The sequence below is a fragment of the Thermobia domestica genome, chromosome 3 (genome assembly GCF_964235325.1).
Source record: "Thermobia domestica chromosome 3, izTheDome1.hap1.1, whole genome shotgun sequence".
NCBI lineage: Eukaryota > Metazoa > Arthropoda > Insecta > Zygentoma > Lepismatidae > Thermobia > Thermobia domestica.
Window position 1 is genome coordinate 116216153 of NC_137456.1, and position 17154 is coordinate 116233306.

General features: G+C 34.8%; 1 protein-coding gene across 23 annotated transcripts in view; it reads right to left on the reverse strand.

Annotated features, from left to right (window-relative positions):
- The window catches only part of LOC145680674 (uncharacterized), a 573261-nt gene that overhangs the window by 541686 nt on the left and 14421 nt on the right, over window positions 1–17154 (reverse strand). For all 23 annotated transcript variants that reach the window (XM_081751535.1, XM_081751520.1, XM_081751519.1 and 20 more), the window contains exon 2: window positions 7433–7579. In XM_081751535.1, coding sequence (XP_081607661.1) covers window positions 7433–7579 — 147 coding nt within the window. The remainder of the gene's footprint in view (window positions 1–7432; window positions 7580–17154) is intronic.

Genomic DNA, 17154 nt, shown 5'->3' on the forward strand with positions numbered 1-17154 from the left:
GATTTAAAAAATGAAATTCAATAGTTCGTTCGGAAAATTTATTTACCTGAGTATTAAATGTCAAAAACCATTAAAACAAAGTATAGTTGAGTTTTATGGAATCTAGATACATCATGGATAAAACTCACACTACCAAATAAAAACGAATGCTGACAAGGATTTTTTTGGAGAATGTCGAAAATAAACTTAAAAAGTGCTTAAATTCTCAATGAAGAAAAAACACCGCATTTGAAAAATAGTTTTAGCTAACTTAAATGAATTGAAAACGCTATTAAATTGTAATCATACAAGAAGAGAACATTGAAAAATGTTGTAAACCTATTGTTGACCAAATTTTATGTAAAATGTAGCCTATGTAAAACTTCATTTTCGAAAAATATGTAAGATGAATATTAAACCTTCTACGATGTACAGTCGAACGAACGAAAAATTTACAAAAGAGTTCGGAAATGTTATGCTAGCCTAAGTAAACTCCAAATTAACATTTAAAAACCTCATAAATGTAATTTAAACTTTAGTGTAACATAATTATAGCAGGTAGACCTTATTAATTATCTTAGGCTGGACCACTTAAACATAGGAAAAATATATAAGCCGAAAAGGACTGTTGGCATATAGGCATGAGTGTAATAAATATTAAGAACAGTCCTACAAACACCTAGGCCTACCAAAAAAGAGGAGTCATATTTAATATTTCTGGTTTGGTTTCAAAAGTCCTTTTCACTTTGCTATAAACACAGCGAATTTTTTGGAGCTATCCTCTGGAAATCTGAAATAGCTCAATTCCATTTCCATCCAGTTTGATAGGTCTATAAAACACAACTTTGGATGTCACTGTTTGAATGTCATCATAGGTAGGCCAATTGAAACCACTTAGTTCTTTTTTCAAAAATTTAACCTTGTACGGTCCTTCATCTGGAAAAGCAATAACCTCACCAATATACCAGTCAAGATCGTCGTACACAGCGTAATACATTTTTAAGCAAGATTTTGCTCTGGTTGGATCAATTTCTTCTGGCAAACTTTCACCAGTTGATGATGAAATTAGTTGATCCAAAACATATTCTTCACTGTCACTATCTATACACAGGCTCTGACTGAACTGAAATAGTAGGAGTTTTCTTATTTACTTTCTATATACAAAAAATAGCAGAGATTATACTCGTCACATGCGCTAAATAAAGTTGAACTGAGGTAAAAGAAAAAAGCATACCCTCAATTGACCTGCAATGCAATATTTCAGCATTTTTCAAAATTTCACATCCATCTTCATAATCTTAGTCACGAAGTTACATAGCAGTCATTTCCACATTTGTATTTCACTTTTCACAATAAAATTTTATTTTAAAACAGTCACGAACTTCTGTGGCAAGTTCGAAGTGAAGGTATTTTTTCATACCGTGACAACAATATAAAAACTCATATTAGTTCATAAGTGCAAGTGGGGTAGGAAAGTAAAGGTATTGACGTTGCGATTACTTATTTCTTTTATAATTTTGATTTGATATTTAGGATATTTTTTGGGCGTGTCTCTTATTACTCAGGCATCCCCTATGTACAAAATTACAAGGGGTAAAAAAAAAAAAAAAAAAAAAAAACTATACGTACAGCGTACGAATGCTATGTTAAAGAAAGTGAGAAGGGAATTAAAGAAAATATAAGATCATTTTGGTCTTTTAGAAAACGTAAAAGAAATAACAATAACTTCAGTAATAATGTTATGACGCTGAATGGTGCTTTACTGGATACAAACAAGCAAGTGGCCGATGGTTTCGCAAATTATTTCCATTCAGTATATGATAAAAATGTAGCATCATATAACTATTCTGACTCAATACAAACGGAAGTAAGTCATAGTTTGATAATTGATAAAAACTTAAACAAAAATATAAAAGAGACACTAAGAAATTAAAACACAAAAGAGCATGTAGACCGGACAGAATTCCTCCATATTTGATAAAAGCATGTTCCGAAATTTTACATGAGCCACTGATTACATTATTTAACTTAGTACTTAAAACACAAACATTTCCAAAAATCTGGAAAACAACTAACGTTCCACCAGATTTTAAAAGTGGGGATAACAGTAAAGTAGAAAATTATCGACCAATAGCCATAGTTTGTTGGCCGATGAAACTTCCGGTGAAACTTCTTGTACAAACATTATATGATCGTATTTTTAATCACATAACAAGCTATATTTGTGAAAACCAACATGGATTCTATCCTGGTCGGTCAACAGTAACAAATTTGCTTAATTTTACTCAATTTGTTTATGAGGCTATTCATAATCGTAATCGTGTAGATATAATATATATTGATTTTGCAAAAGCCTTTGACATGATTAATCATGATATACTTCTTGGAAATCTTTCGATCTTAGGATTTTCACCGATATTACTCAGATTATTCACATCATACTTGAGTCAAAGAAAGCAATATGTAAGTTTTAAACAGATAAAATCATTTCTGTAGTATGAATTCCGGTGTACCACAAGGTTCAAACTTGGGGCCCTTATTATTACTTCTCTTTATAAATGATCTGCCAAGGTATGTTAAGAACTCAAAATGTTTATTGTATGCAGATAATGTTAAGTTGTATAAAGAAATACAAACGAATTGTGATATATTAAAATTACAAGAATATTTAAATAACATATAGGCATGGAGTATGAAAAATAGATTAAATTTTAACATTAAAAAATGTAAGTTTATGATATTTACAAAACAAAGAATCGTAACTGAAACTTTGCTATATTCAATAAGAAATCAATATTTGGAGCGTATGTTCATGTACAGGGACTTGGGAGTTACATTTTATTGATCAGACAAGATGCCTTCAAGCAGTTGGGGTTTATAATCAAAAGCACTAAAATGTTTACAAATGTAAATGTTATTTGAACTCTTTTTAAAAGTGTAATACTGCCAAAATTGGAATACGTCTCAATGATCTGGGCAGCTAAATGTAAAACTCAAGCAAACCAGATAGAAACAATACGAAAAAGATTTTTAAGGTACTTATAAGAAAAGAGGACCGTCTGCTCTTGTAAATAGAATATCTTACTCTAACTTGTTAAGTGAATTTAATTATATTAAACTTTCTGATAGATGCATCATTGCACAAGAAGTACACTCATGTCCAAAATTATTGTCGCATGTCTATAAATATGTTTTTGTAGGAATATAATTAGCTAACGAATTCGCCCGGTATTTCTTATAATGTTAGTATGTGTATGATTGCCAAAGACATGTGCGTGGCAGATTTCATGTCAAACGAGCAGTAAATAAGAACAATAGAATGAAAATAAATGTTTCTTGTCCATTTAGAGACATTTTGTTTTATTCATTCTAATTTTCGTATTTATAATTCTTTTGCTATGAAATTTACCACAAATATACATTTCACGATTATATACATAGTATCAGTTTTAAAATTTCCTTGCAAAATCATTAACATATTATATTGTTACAAGAAGACAGTTATAGATATGCGACAATCATTTTGGACATGAGTGTACGTCTACACAAAATAGTAAATGGCATATTTGATAATAGTGATTTTTTACAATACATTTCATCGTTGGTCAGAATGTGTAAGCTTTATAACAATATAGCAAAAGGTGTAGAAGAATTTGATCTTAATCAGCTAGCGTTTATAAAGCTAATCAAAAACAGATTTTTACGGAATAATGGACAGAATAAAATAGATAGCTATGGGCGTAATTATGGACTCTACCTATATATTGATATCTTGTTGCTTGCACGTATATGTGGGTGTGCCTATATATGTAAGCATTGTATGTAAAACCTATATACGTGTATAGTATGTACTTAAATATGTGTATCTGGAAATAATGAGAAGCATAGACCTAAATGTTGTTTATAGTGATATTTATTATCTAACTTTGTGTATCTGAGAAAAATGTTTCTTGCAATTTTTGAATTTTTACTTTAAATTGTTTACTACTTTTTCTTTTTCCTTTATTTTTTATCACTTATCAATATAGCAAATGTTTCTTTATGTAAGAGACTGTAAGAGCCTTCTGTAAATGGAGAATTTTTCTCTGTTGAATATAAATAAATATTTGCAAATTGTAAACGCAAGAAATCACGACAGAAATTTTCTATATTATATTTATTTTTCAATTTTGTATCGTAAATTACTAATAAAACTACAACTGACCAAAGCAGTATATATATATTTTAAGATTATATATTTGTGTTACAGTTTCGGCTATGTAACATAACCTTCCTCAGACACATTATGAGAGAAATATCCAATTTTCATAGCTTATATAGAATGTGAATGCGAAACACGCCCACTTTCTCTTTACAAAACGTATACTTTTAATTGGCTCTAAAAAGTAAATTTTTAATTACTGTAGTCACTTTCTCTTTTTGCGCACCTGTTATGAAGCTCTTAATTAGGTGTTTGTCACTTACACTTTCTAGTCGCTGTTGTCCATGTGCTGTTCTTTATAGTATACCTGCTCCAACAGCTCGTGTTGATCCTGAACAGAGGGAAAGAATTAGGAGGAAAGCAGTAGCCATAGTAAAACAAAACATAAATAGAAAAGCAGGAAACCTTAAGAAAGAAGAGAAAGAAGGATTAAGAAAGTTACGGAGGAGAAAGGACATTGTGGTAGAACAGGTTGATAAAGGTGGGGCAACAGTGGTAATGGAGAAGGTATGGTACAAAAAGAAACTGGAAGAACTATACAATGATAAGTATGAAGTAGTGGGAGATAAAGATGTGAAAGATGATGGAGGGAGAAAATCAAGGTTTCAAGAAATTAATCAATAAAACAGGAAGAATACCGAATGGAATGTTTCCCAACAATATGTAAAAAGGAAATTAAATTAAGACCGGTGATGGTTTGTACGAACAAGATTTTCGAACCACTGGAAGAAGAAATAAAACAGATTGCAGAAGAGATAAGGGAAAAACAGGAGAGTAGCAGAGTGAAAAACACAGAGGAGGTAAAACGTGCTCTAGAACGAGTGGGAGACAGAAGAGAGAGAACCATATTGTTCAGTTTTGGTGTAAAGGCAATGTTTCCGAGCATCAAGAGGGAGTACGTGTTAAAAACAATAGAAGAAGAAATAGAAAATAAAATTATAAGAAAATGGAAAAAAGAGAAGGTGTTGAAGGCCCTAAAACTGATATGAGAGAATAGTGTATGCATGATTGGTGAAAAAGTGGGGAGAATAAGAGAGGCTAAGCATAGGTTCGAGACTGAGTCCGGTACTAGTTGAGATTGTAATGAACAGGTGGGAACAGAAAGTAAAAGAAGGAGAAGGACAAAATCTTATAATGTTTTGTAGATATGTAGATGATTGCCTTGGAATATGGAAAGAAACTAAGAGACAGTTGGAGAAATTTGTTAAAATAATTGAGGACGAAAAAAAAGGGATTAGGCTAGAAATGCAGATAGAAGAAGAGAGGAAAATCAACTTCATGAACATGACTATAGAGAAAATAGGAAAACTCGAAACGAGATTGTACAGGAAAGAATGCGATGACAGGATATACTGTCACAAGAGGAGTGACGTAGACAGGGGAACTAAAAAGAATTTTATACAGAACATGAAGAAAGAGAATAGAAATGATACATAGCAATAAAGAAAGAAGGAAAGACGATTCAGAAATACTGTGCCAGTTATTAAAGGGAAATGGATACAGAAGAGAAAATTTAGAAAAAAGAAAGAGAGGAAGAAGCAGAAAAAGAAGAAAAGGATGGTTTGGTTTTGAAAGTTTAGGAGAGAAAACAGAGATCTTGAAGAACCTGTTGAGGAAGAAAGGGATTAAAACATACAGGAAAGGAGGAAAGAGAATAATAGACTTAGTGAGAGAAAAGAAATAAAAGGAGATGAGATCAGAAGAGGAATTAGTAGCGTACCAAGTTAATTGTAAAGAGTGCGATATGAAGTACATAGGGGAAACACGAAAGAGATTAGAACAAAGGATTAAACAACATAAGGATGATGCTAGACTAAAAAGAGAGAACAACGCAATATATAAACATATGAAAGAAACGGACATGAGATAGATTGGGAAGCAATAAAAGCATTAGAAAGGAAGAAAAGGAGTATGATAACAAAGTGGAAAGAAGCCCAGTGGATTAAGAAATATGGGAAGGAGAAGTTGATGAATTGATCTAGTGGACTTGTAATACATGAATTATGGGAATAGATGTTAGACAAAATAGAAAGAAAGAATTAAAAGGATCAACACGAGCTGTTGGAGCAGGTGTACTACAAAGAACAGCAGATGGACAATAGCGAATAGAAAGTGTAAGTGACAAACATCTAATTAAGAGTTTCATAACAGGTGCGCAAAAAGAGAAAGTGACTACAGTAATTAAAAATTTACTTTTTAGAGCCAATTAAAAGTATACGTTTTGTAAAGAGAAAGTGGGCGTGTCTTGCATTCACATTGTATATAAGCTGTGAAAATTGGATATGTCTCTCATGATGTGTCTGAGGAAGGTTATGTTACATAGCCGAAACTGTAACAAATATATAATCTTAAAAAATATATATACTGCTTTGGTCAGTTGGAGTTTTATTAGTAATCTTGAATTTTCCAAAGCTACAATGAATAATTTACCATTTGTATTGTAAATTCACTCTGTTATAACAACAAAGTATAAAATGTAGCACATTCTTGTTCCTGCACAAAGAATTTCAATACACACACACGCGTAAGTATAAATAAAAAGGATTAAAACAGCTTATTTGAAGAAGACCCAAAATCTTGCATGAGACCCCACATAGGATCGTCTAACTTCTAGTGATTATTAAAAGCGAACAGCACTAGCGTTGGACTGGCTGAAGCTGGGATGTTCTATTCAATTTGAACCGTTTTATCAGAGAAGAAGTTAATAGCCAGGACAACGGCTATTTAGCCAGAATTATAAACGTACACTCTCCCTCTCTCTCTCTCTTACGACATAGGTATTTATTTCATTCTTCTCCATGTTTTAAGTCATGCATAGTCCTGACGATTCTATTTGTTGTTTGTTATTCATCTGTTTTGGTGAGCTAAATTTTTAAAAACCATTCGATCATCTCCATGAATTTTCTTAGTTTGTCTTTTTTTCGCCTCTTTGTGGATTTATTTCCTTTCAAGATATTTGATTCTATGCTTGGCTCAAAATTGCCAACAGAGAAAAAACGGTAAAATATTTAAGAAAAGGGGGGAAAAATTAGGAAAAGATGTTAGGCGGGAAAACAAGACAATATAAAATCTTGCAAACAATAATAAAACTGCAAAATCTCGGAAACATTAGTAAAGTACTAAAGTGCTAGGCGTGAGAACTCATGGCCAATGAAGTGAAATTTAGTTCAATACTGTATGTCATTAATGTAGACGTCAATAACTATCTACCTTCACCAAGATACTGGCAAAAACTGCGTTTTATGTTCTCACCTGTCTTTTTCTGGACCCTCTAATCGAATTTAAATTGATCAAGAAGCTTTCTGACTTATGGCATGTATCTCGAAATTGCTGGAAACTGTCAAGCTTTTCCGCACATGACATACAAATATAATCTGGTAAATCATCCTCTGCAGACACCTGAAAATAAGAAAGATTGCATTAAATTGCTGTTACGAAATAAAGAGCTTCAACAATTTACAAAACTTTATTGCATTCTATCAAGTGCCCCCGAAGCTCAGGAGAGACTTGCGTATGGTATTATCCAAAGGATGTAAACTATACAGGATAAATACATAATTAAAGTTTAAGAAAGAATAACTCTTTACGTTGAAGAAACAATGTGTGGAAGAAAATATTCCTTAGGGCATTAAATGAATCATACTAAATAATAGGACTTACCACATCAATATAACGAACTGATATTCTAATATCGTCCCTTAGTGAAAACCAGTCCTCGTTCGAACATTCAGAAGACATTAAATGCATAGTTTCTCTATTTTACTTCTTTCACATATTTATTTTTATTCTTAGGATTAGGATTAGGTTATTGCATTTCTGGGCTTTCGGTATCTATAGTCATGCAGCCTGTCAGGTGTGAGGAATGACGTCCCACGGATGACATCACACTATCCAAGGAAAGCAAAGGGAAGAGTTGGCCTGAGACCAGTATGTTAGGTACCTTCCCGGCATTTGCCTGGTGTGAATGAGGAATACCCACGTTGGCTGGCCTGACAAAGCTTTTACACTTTTCGACCGCCGAGTTTCCCCACCGAGAATCGAACCCCGGATTCTAATATTAATCCTAATCTGTTCGCTAATCTTCTGTACAATTCTATAAAATACTGTAATAATAATATATGATAATGTATTTGGTCTAGGAATTAATTCGTGCGGTTTTACAAAAGATGGCGTAACTAGCTTATTGTCCCATAGTTTCGTTGATCCAAACATGCGTTGAAAACTAGTCATTGAGCATCTTGTTTAGTATATGTCAGTTGCTTGAAGCGGAAACAACAACATTTTTTCTTCAACTGAAAATGGCGCATTTTGTGCCTGATAAAGTGTTTTTGCGGGGAGTTATTCTTCATTGCTTTAACATGAAGAAAAGTGCTACCGCAAGTCATCATATTTTAGTGGAACTGTTTGGTGACCATGCTCTAGCTGAGCGAACGTGTCAGAAGTGGTTTGCACGGTTTAAAGGTGGTGATTTCAGCTTGGAAGACCAAAAGCAATTTGGACAGCCAAAAGAATTTGAAGATGAAGAATTGAGAGCATTGCTTGATCAGGATTCGTGTCAAACGCAGGACGAACTTGCAGAAGCATTTGGAGTTGAGCAAACAACAGTTTCCAAACGTCTCAAAGCCATAGGAATGATTCAAAAGATGTCTTATTGGGTTTCATATGAATTGAAAAGAAAGACGTTGAAAGAAGAAAAACCGTTTGCGAATTGCTGCTTCAAAGACAGAAAAGGAAGGGATTTTTGCATCGAATTGTAACTGGTGATGAGAAGTGGATTCATTACGAGAATCCTAAACGAAAAAAGGCCTGGGTGAAGCAAGGTGAACCAGGTCCTTCACAACCGAAACGAGATATTCGTTGTGCAAAGGTTATGCTGTATATATGGTGGGATTTGAAACGTGTGGTGTACTATGAACTTCTGAAACTTGGTGAAACTATTAATGGACACCGCTATCGACAACAATTAATGCGTTTGAAGCAAGCTCTGGCCTGAAAACGACCAGAATGGAATAACAGGCATAATAAACTTATTTATCAAGATGATAACGCTCGACCACATGTCGCAAAACCGGTCAAAACCTATTTGGAAAATGTCGGATGGAAAGTGTTACTCCACCCGCGATATTCACCAGACACTGCTCCGTCTGACTACTACTTGATCGATTGCATGAATAACGATTTGATTGGACAGCGGTTCACTTCTTCAGAAAATATCGAAAAATGGATCTTTGATTAGATTGCGTCAAAAGATGAGGAATTCTTTCGACACGGCAGTGCATTTTTTAAGAAATCGCTACTGGGTATCCAGGCACAAAAGGGCCCTTGACACCCACAACAAAATTCAAACGATTTTTTTCAAGTGCATTTTTGTATAATGTACACTTTTAATATAACAAAAAATTACGTATTTGTCAGACTTCTGCTAACCGTTTCATTTCCGATTCAACACATTGCCATCAATACAGGAGCGGACATTTTCGTTTTTACATTTTAGCGCAGATCCGCCTTCAGGTCGGTACTTAAAGATAAAACCGTACTGTGTTATCATAATTGAATATTTTCCTTTATTGATTGATTTGTTTATTTTTATATCCATATTGGACATGGACAGGACATAGACAAAGAAACGTGACTGGTACAGATGGAGAGAATACAAAACACACAATACAAGAGACAAATTACTCAACAAGGAAATGACAATACCTGAACTTGACTAAACATTTCCCTAACGAAATCATTTTATGTGTATACGTATGTATTCAGTACTAAATATTACTACTAATACTTTATTTTTTAAAAAACAATGGAATCAAAATTTATCTTTAAGGTTTAAAACTTATCAATGGTTTAAATCATAGCATGTAAGCTTTTTCGTAAGTGGTTCCACTTCTGCTATAATTTTTAATATTTAATTCTCAATCTGTTTCACATTGTTTGGTTTCTCTCTTGTTCTTAAGCGTGTTATTCCACTTGTAACTGGTTAATTTCTAGTATTATTTGCATACTTGAAATTTTAAGCTGTTTCATATTTGGTTTATTACCTGTATTATGTATTAAAGCATTTTAGGTTATTTGTTAATGATTATACGATTGCTATTATTTCTACACTTTAAAGCTGAAGCTGTTTCACACTGTTTGGTTTCTCATGTGTTTTAAAGTATGTTACCCCAGTTTTTATTAGTTATACTCCTGCTATTATTTTCACACTCTACATCTGAATGTGTTCTGCGTTGTTTGTTTTCTTATGTGTTTAGAATACAATCGAGTAAGTTTCTCATCTAGTTACCGTATGTTTGACGGAGTTTTCCATATCACTAGCAGTCTTAACACCTGTATTACGTTCACGGCAATTGATACATGATCTACCATCACCGAATAAAGAGTATTGATTGATAACACATCGCAACATAGACCTATGTGAAATAAATATGTTGATTTTGAATATAACAGATAATTCAATTCTGAAATAGGCTACTTCCTCACAAACTCACTCCTTTTATAAATACCACTATCAGGCCTGCTCTCCCGTCCGTCCTTTTGCTTCACGAACACCGCTACAGCCGGTCTTCGGTCATAGTTTGCAGTAGCGTTCCATTTACTGATATTCGTTCTATTTTGTCGTGTTTTCACTCATCGACAACGATGAATATTTCGAAGCTGATTATTGTATGAAACAGCTCATTCAACTGACATGCTATGAGGCGATATTGCAAGTAAGGCAGCAAGAAGTTTCTGCAGCATTCCTGAGGAGACTGGTAATAGTCTCCTCAGTCTCACAGAATATTGCATTCCTGCATCAGCACTATCCACTAGTAATGGTACTTCTTCAATTCCTGGCAAGCTGTGGCTTACATTTGAGACAAAAGGCTGTACTCCTTTTCGAAATATTGCTTCTACTAATGGATGAGCAGTATTTATCATCGACTGTGCTGAAGATGCGAACAAAGTAATCTGAATGAAGCTGAGAATGCCGTAACTTTTTATGTTCAGTCGAATACTAAGCAAGACTGCACTATTTCTCTTCGAACAGCTTCCCAGTTTCTGTTCTGACGAGTCACATGCGTATTATCAGTTGTACGGCACTGGCGCCTCTGTTCATTGTCATCCACGTCCTTGCTAACTATGCAGTCCTCCTTTCCACTAGAAAGCGGTTCTCCAACATTAAAATGTTTCCTTAATGCTGCATCCCTTGCTGTAAGAACATCAGGTAGTAGAAAATCAGACCGTGGAAAAATTTTCTGCATCTGCTGGAAGATACTGGTGATATCAAACATGAGAGCTGTTAGCTTAAACTGCATGGAATTTTCTGCCCAAGGCGGCAATCAATGTATGCAAGTGTTCAGCAAATCGTACCTCTAAGTAGGCAGGAGAGATATAGAAATTAGGCATTATTTTGTGCAACATTTTTGTATTTATTTTCAATGTTCTGAAGTACGTTGCAACAATTTTCAAACTTGACAGCCAATGTGCCATTTCAGGGACAGTCCAACAGGTCCTCCATTGCAAGATCGGATCTGTGGCAATTGTCTCCAGAAAACATACAAGCAGAAAAAAAAACATGGCAATCTAACTAATTCTGTCGATCTAGTTCCTTCCTATTTACCTTAAACTCCTTTTCAATAGACAGGTTACCTTAACCTCAAATATGTTCTAACACATGGGCCTACATTACAGATGACAGAGGACAATCCTGGCTTTGACTTCACATAGCTACATTAATCATTCGGCGTGAGAAAGTTTCCTTAAAAAGCCATCTGCGTCGAACTCTGAATCAGCAGCTCCTGCTTGCTATACATCTCGCAGTTTTCGATCTAAGTTTGTCAGGTCAGAAACACAATTGGCTAACGTCGCAACGCAAAGTGTTCCCCAAAAGTGTAAAAGTTCTATTCACAATATTTTATCAGAAATAATGGGCCTTATGCAGAGACGTTTTAAAGGGTGATTTGTGTCATACTTAAGAGTTCGACTAACATATGTTTGCTGCAGTAGTCAGGCCTTTAGCATGGCGCTAATCATACTCAAAATTACTCTGCATAAGGCGGAATTAGTCTTAATTGTAACGAACCAAAACAGTGCTGTAAGCAAAAAATAAGTAAAGATTCCATTTCATAAAAATTAAATATCCAAAGAGCAAGTTGTTTTCTTTGTTATTTTCTCTCAGAGAGTATCCAAAAGGTAAGCCAAAAGTCATTTGAACCATTACATGTGAAAGTTCGGCTTCAACCTTTCTAACTCCTTAGGCGGACTATTAACTTTCTTTGTATTAGAGCAGAATAAAAGTGCTATCATTACGAGATAGACAAATGAGTACGCGAAACGATGGAAAGAGGAATAGCTGAAATTTCAAGAATGAAGCTATCCACAGAATACAAGCTAATACATATAGTCACAAAGCCAAAGTATATTGAAGTAATTTTAAATTTACAGTAATTCAAGTAATTTATTATTCAAGTACTCTTCTAGTAATTTAAAAAATTATGAATTGTACTGGGTATCCCAAACTGCTGGGCCTGGGTATCCAAGTGCTGGGCCTGGGTATCCATTTGGATACAAAAAGGTAGCTTAAAAAATGCCCTGCGACACGGAATCCGTAAATTGCCTGAAAGATGGGAGAAAGTAGTGGCTAGCGATGGACAATATTTTTGTTAACGTATTCATTTACTTTGTTTTTGAAATAAAGCTTCAATTTTTATTAAAAACCGCACGAATTAATTCCTAGACCAAATATAAAAATTGTGTGAAATCTGGATTCCACAAATTTCCCAGTACACGGTTAACAGGCATGAATCGTGGCAAATGAAAACTAAGTATTACCTTGGATTAATCTTGTTTATTCATATTCTATTTATATTTTCTAAATTGTGCTGTATAATCTTAGGTCTTAAATTGAAAGAATTCTTTCGCCCAAGCCACAAGAGAGAGGGAAAAATAGATCAAATCCTGCTCATGTGATTTAACTCCATCGAAACGCACGTAGCTTGCATGTGTTGTCTGCAGGCAGACGAATGTTTCAAGTAAGCCACTGCTTGCTGAAAAATAATTTTGTTTTAGGGACTAAGCTTAGGACTTTCAAATAGAAACAATCACTGAATTTCTTTTGAGCGAAGCACGGAAACAAGCAAAATAATTCACACATAGTATTTTGCAAGTGCCTTATTAATTGTTATAATGAATTTTACACATAAAAATATTTGGTGTCTACGGTGTGATCAGAGTAAAATGATTTTGGACTGATACAACAGACTGAATTAAAGGTTTCTGTAGTGAAATGAACTGAAATTTTTAATTTAACATCCCACAAATATGTCCTGAAGGCTAAGGAGAGAGATGATGAGTGACTAAAATGATGACGTTGAAAGAAACTGTAGAATAGGGAGAACTCTTAGAAAACCCACGGATACGATGTTGTCCATCACAAATTTACATGGCATGACCTCAAATCCAACAAATGACCCTTGAAACCTGAAATGAACAATTTATTATTAAACTTTATATTCCTCATTATGGTAGTCAGGTCGTTATTTTCCCTAATGTCGCTCACCAGATGAGATTTGAGGCTGTCTCGTCTCAAAATGGATCGTGAAAGTGCACTTATGTCTCGAATCCAAATCCACGCGGAAATATCAAAAAATCTTTGTGTTTATTTTATGTCGAGCCTGTAATACATTTTAATACAAAATCGAGATATACGAGCGATGCAGTAGGTTTTCCGTGGAACGGCTCCACTGTAACTTCCCATTTCCTCCACTGCTTGGAGCTGTTATCAGATGCCAAAGATCGTCGGAGCGCTCAGAATGTCCACTCAATATGAGAAGCAAAGTAATTTCGTTTTCTATGGTGCAAGGGACACACAGCCACAGATATCCATTGGGAAATGCAGTCAGTTTATGGAGACAAATTATTAGTAGTGGGAAGTGTGCACTGGTGGTGCAACGAGTTTGAAAATAGACGAGAAAATGTCCAGGACAATGAGTGATAGTGCTGACCTCATTCCTCAGCGGCACCAGACAACATTATGCGTGTTAACGAAATGGTGAAAGCGGATCGATGTATTCATGTAAAGGACATTGCCAGGGTATTTTTTTGACATTTCCTATGGAAGTGTTCATGACTATGTCCGCGATTTGTTGAGATATCGCAAGGTGGCACGTCGGTAAATTCCTATGCTTCTTAATGATGTTAACAAGAGCAAGCGAACAGTCATGTCACTGAATCATTTGCAGCGTTACGTCGAGGAGGGAGATTATTGTCACTGGCGACGAAACGTACATACTGTATCACACTCCCGAGTCAAAAAATCAGAGCATGGTGTGGAAACATCCCGGCTCGCCAGTAAGAAGAAGTTCCGAACATCATCGATCGGTAAACTGATGCTCATAGTGTTCTGGGATAGTCAGGAACCACTCCTTTTGCATTTCCTGTCAAGAAGCGAACCCATCAGCGCAGAATGCTACTATCGCACATTCTCCCAAACTCTAACTCTGAAGTCCAACAGATAAAAATTTTATTTTATTCTCTTCGTGAAATTGGTGTGATTTTCTTTCTTCCTTTCTTTATTTATGAAAAGGTGAACGAAAGTCTCGGGACTACCTACTCGATTGACAGTGGTTCGCTTGAAGGCAAAACATCACACAGCAAACAAGAACATAGGCACGTGCCTATAAAACTTTCTGGACAGTTTTAATTGCGTATGACCTCAACGAAAGAAAACTTTCATTTTACTCTGTACATCTGCATATCCTGTGTACAATTACAGCTTGTTTCATCTTTCATTAACAAAATTCGAATTTAGTTTTAATGGATTCATCATCATCACAAGCATTCAGATGCCACAAATTGAAAAGATTTCATGGAGTACAGTCCTAAGCGGACCTCTCTGTTTCTACATTTTAGTTATCCGTCATCCAGCAATGCTCAGAATAAAATTTCTTCCGAAGGAATGTTACAAATAGTTTACTTTTCCTTTTTAATTACCTCCAATTCTGTTTTTTCTCCCATATGATTCCTAAAACTTTGTCACTTGTTTTACATTTTCTATTTATTTTCTCCATTCTCCTCATCCATACTTCAACAGCCGCTATTCTTTTTCGTCAAGTGTACATTGAAAAAGTGTGTACAGTGAAATTACTTAATGGTATACATTAGCATCAGTCTTCAAGACAAATTAGGTAACACAAATAGTGACCTGAGACAGTTTACATTTTAAAACTTGGTTAGAAGTAAAAACTGAATTATAGCTAAGCGTTTAATAATTGGGTGAAATTATTTCATTAAAGAAGGAGCACTCATTTAGTTCCTGTCGGCATGTTTATTTAAAAAAAAAAAAAAAAAAAAAAAAAAAAACAGTGCCAACACATGTTGTCAAGTTTAACGCTCTAGCTTCATTAAAGTTAACTTTTACTGTGTATTTGCAGTAACTGCATGGAGTGACCTTTTATGTGTATATGGCCACTGAATAGGCTTAGTAATAAATTAATCAGAAATGAGTTAGCAACAGCAGAATATTCGCGAAGTACTATTATGCATTTACCAGGTTGTAGCGAGTATGACTTGACTGAATATAACATTGTAGACATAAAACGGACAGATGTGGAAGCGATACTCTGAAATTACCTAAAGATCATAGACAGCTTCCAGTAGGCAAACTGTGTAAACCGTACGCAAGGAAGCAGTTTTCTTAAAACAGAAGGACGTACACCTGGTTTTCTTTCTTTCTAGCATTCTATAGTATTATCGAAATTTGAACACATTACGGAGGTTCGGATTTCAACTTAAAGTGTACAGATTTCCCTAGATTGGGTTCCACTTATGGATAGCCCGTAGAGAAGTAGACATCAATTCTACTACCTAGTATAAATTATTCTAAGAAACTGTTACAAGAAGTAAAATAACCTACACATAAAGTTATGTGATTTGTTTATATGGTATTCAAATCATTTGTAACCGGAACAATAACCTGTGCTCAGGGTTTGCTCGAGTTAGCCTAGCCCGAAAAGATCCACTATTTGGGGAGGGGGGGGGGGGAGGTGAGAGGAATCGGACCTGAAAAATAAACTAAAATCCACCTGATTTTTTGGACTTCTTGTTAGTATAACCAAGCTGTAGCATAATGATTTTTAACGAGATTTTTCTACTTTTGTTGGAAGAGTTAGATTACATACTTTTACATATTACGATACACTTCGTACAACACTTAAGAAAGAGGCCGCGGTGGCTCAGTGGTAGAGTGTTCACCTCTGGTGCTTGGGGTCCCTTATTCGATTCCAGCTCGCGCCAAGTGAACTTTGTGGTGGACAAACGCCGTGAGCGTTGGTTTTCGCGGGGTTCTCCCGTTTCCTCCCACTTTCTTCATTCCACCATTCATTCATTTCTCATCATCATCGTCTTCTTTAGCCTAGCCGGTATAAGCGTGGAACGTAAAACTCAAAGATTTCATTTTTTTTTCTTTTCTTTTGAACATTTAAGAAAGAGTAGCACTATCATCATCATAAAATTCGAATGACTGAAAGTGATTGCCCACTTAACTTGAGATCATTAAAAAACGAATTAACTTACAGAGTATGTGTCTAATTTTACACTAAAAAAAAATATATAAAGAAAAAGGCAATAATAAAATTTCGAAAATGTAGCGGCGTGGAATGTAGGAATTATTGATTTGGGCCACTCTTGGCACAAAGCTAGGCCTTGGCACAAATACTTCTATATATATTTATTTATTTTGGCGCGATGAACAAAAGCACACAAAAACAATTTAAATCTAATCAATTTGGAGCTTTATCTCTGAAAAGTGCTCTTTCGTCCTTGAAAAATTGATGTACACGTTAACGCGCGAAATGGGTAACGAAGTGATTTGTATGTATGTATGTGACAAAATTTAAATGATACTGTATTCATTAGTATCCATGTTGGCGTAGGAAAAAAAGGACACACATCACTGACCAAGCTAAAAATTAAAATTCAACAGTATCATGCAA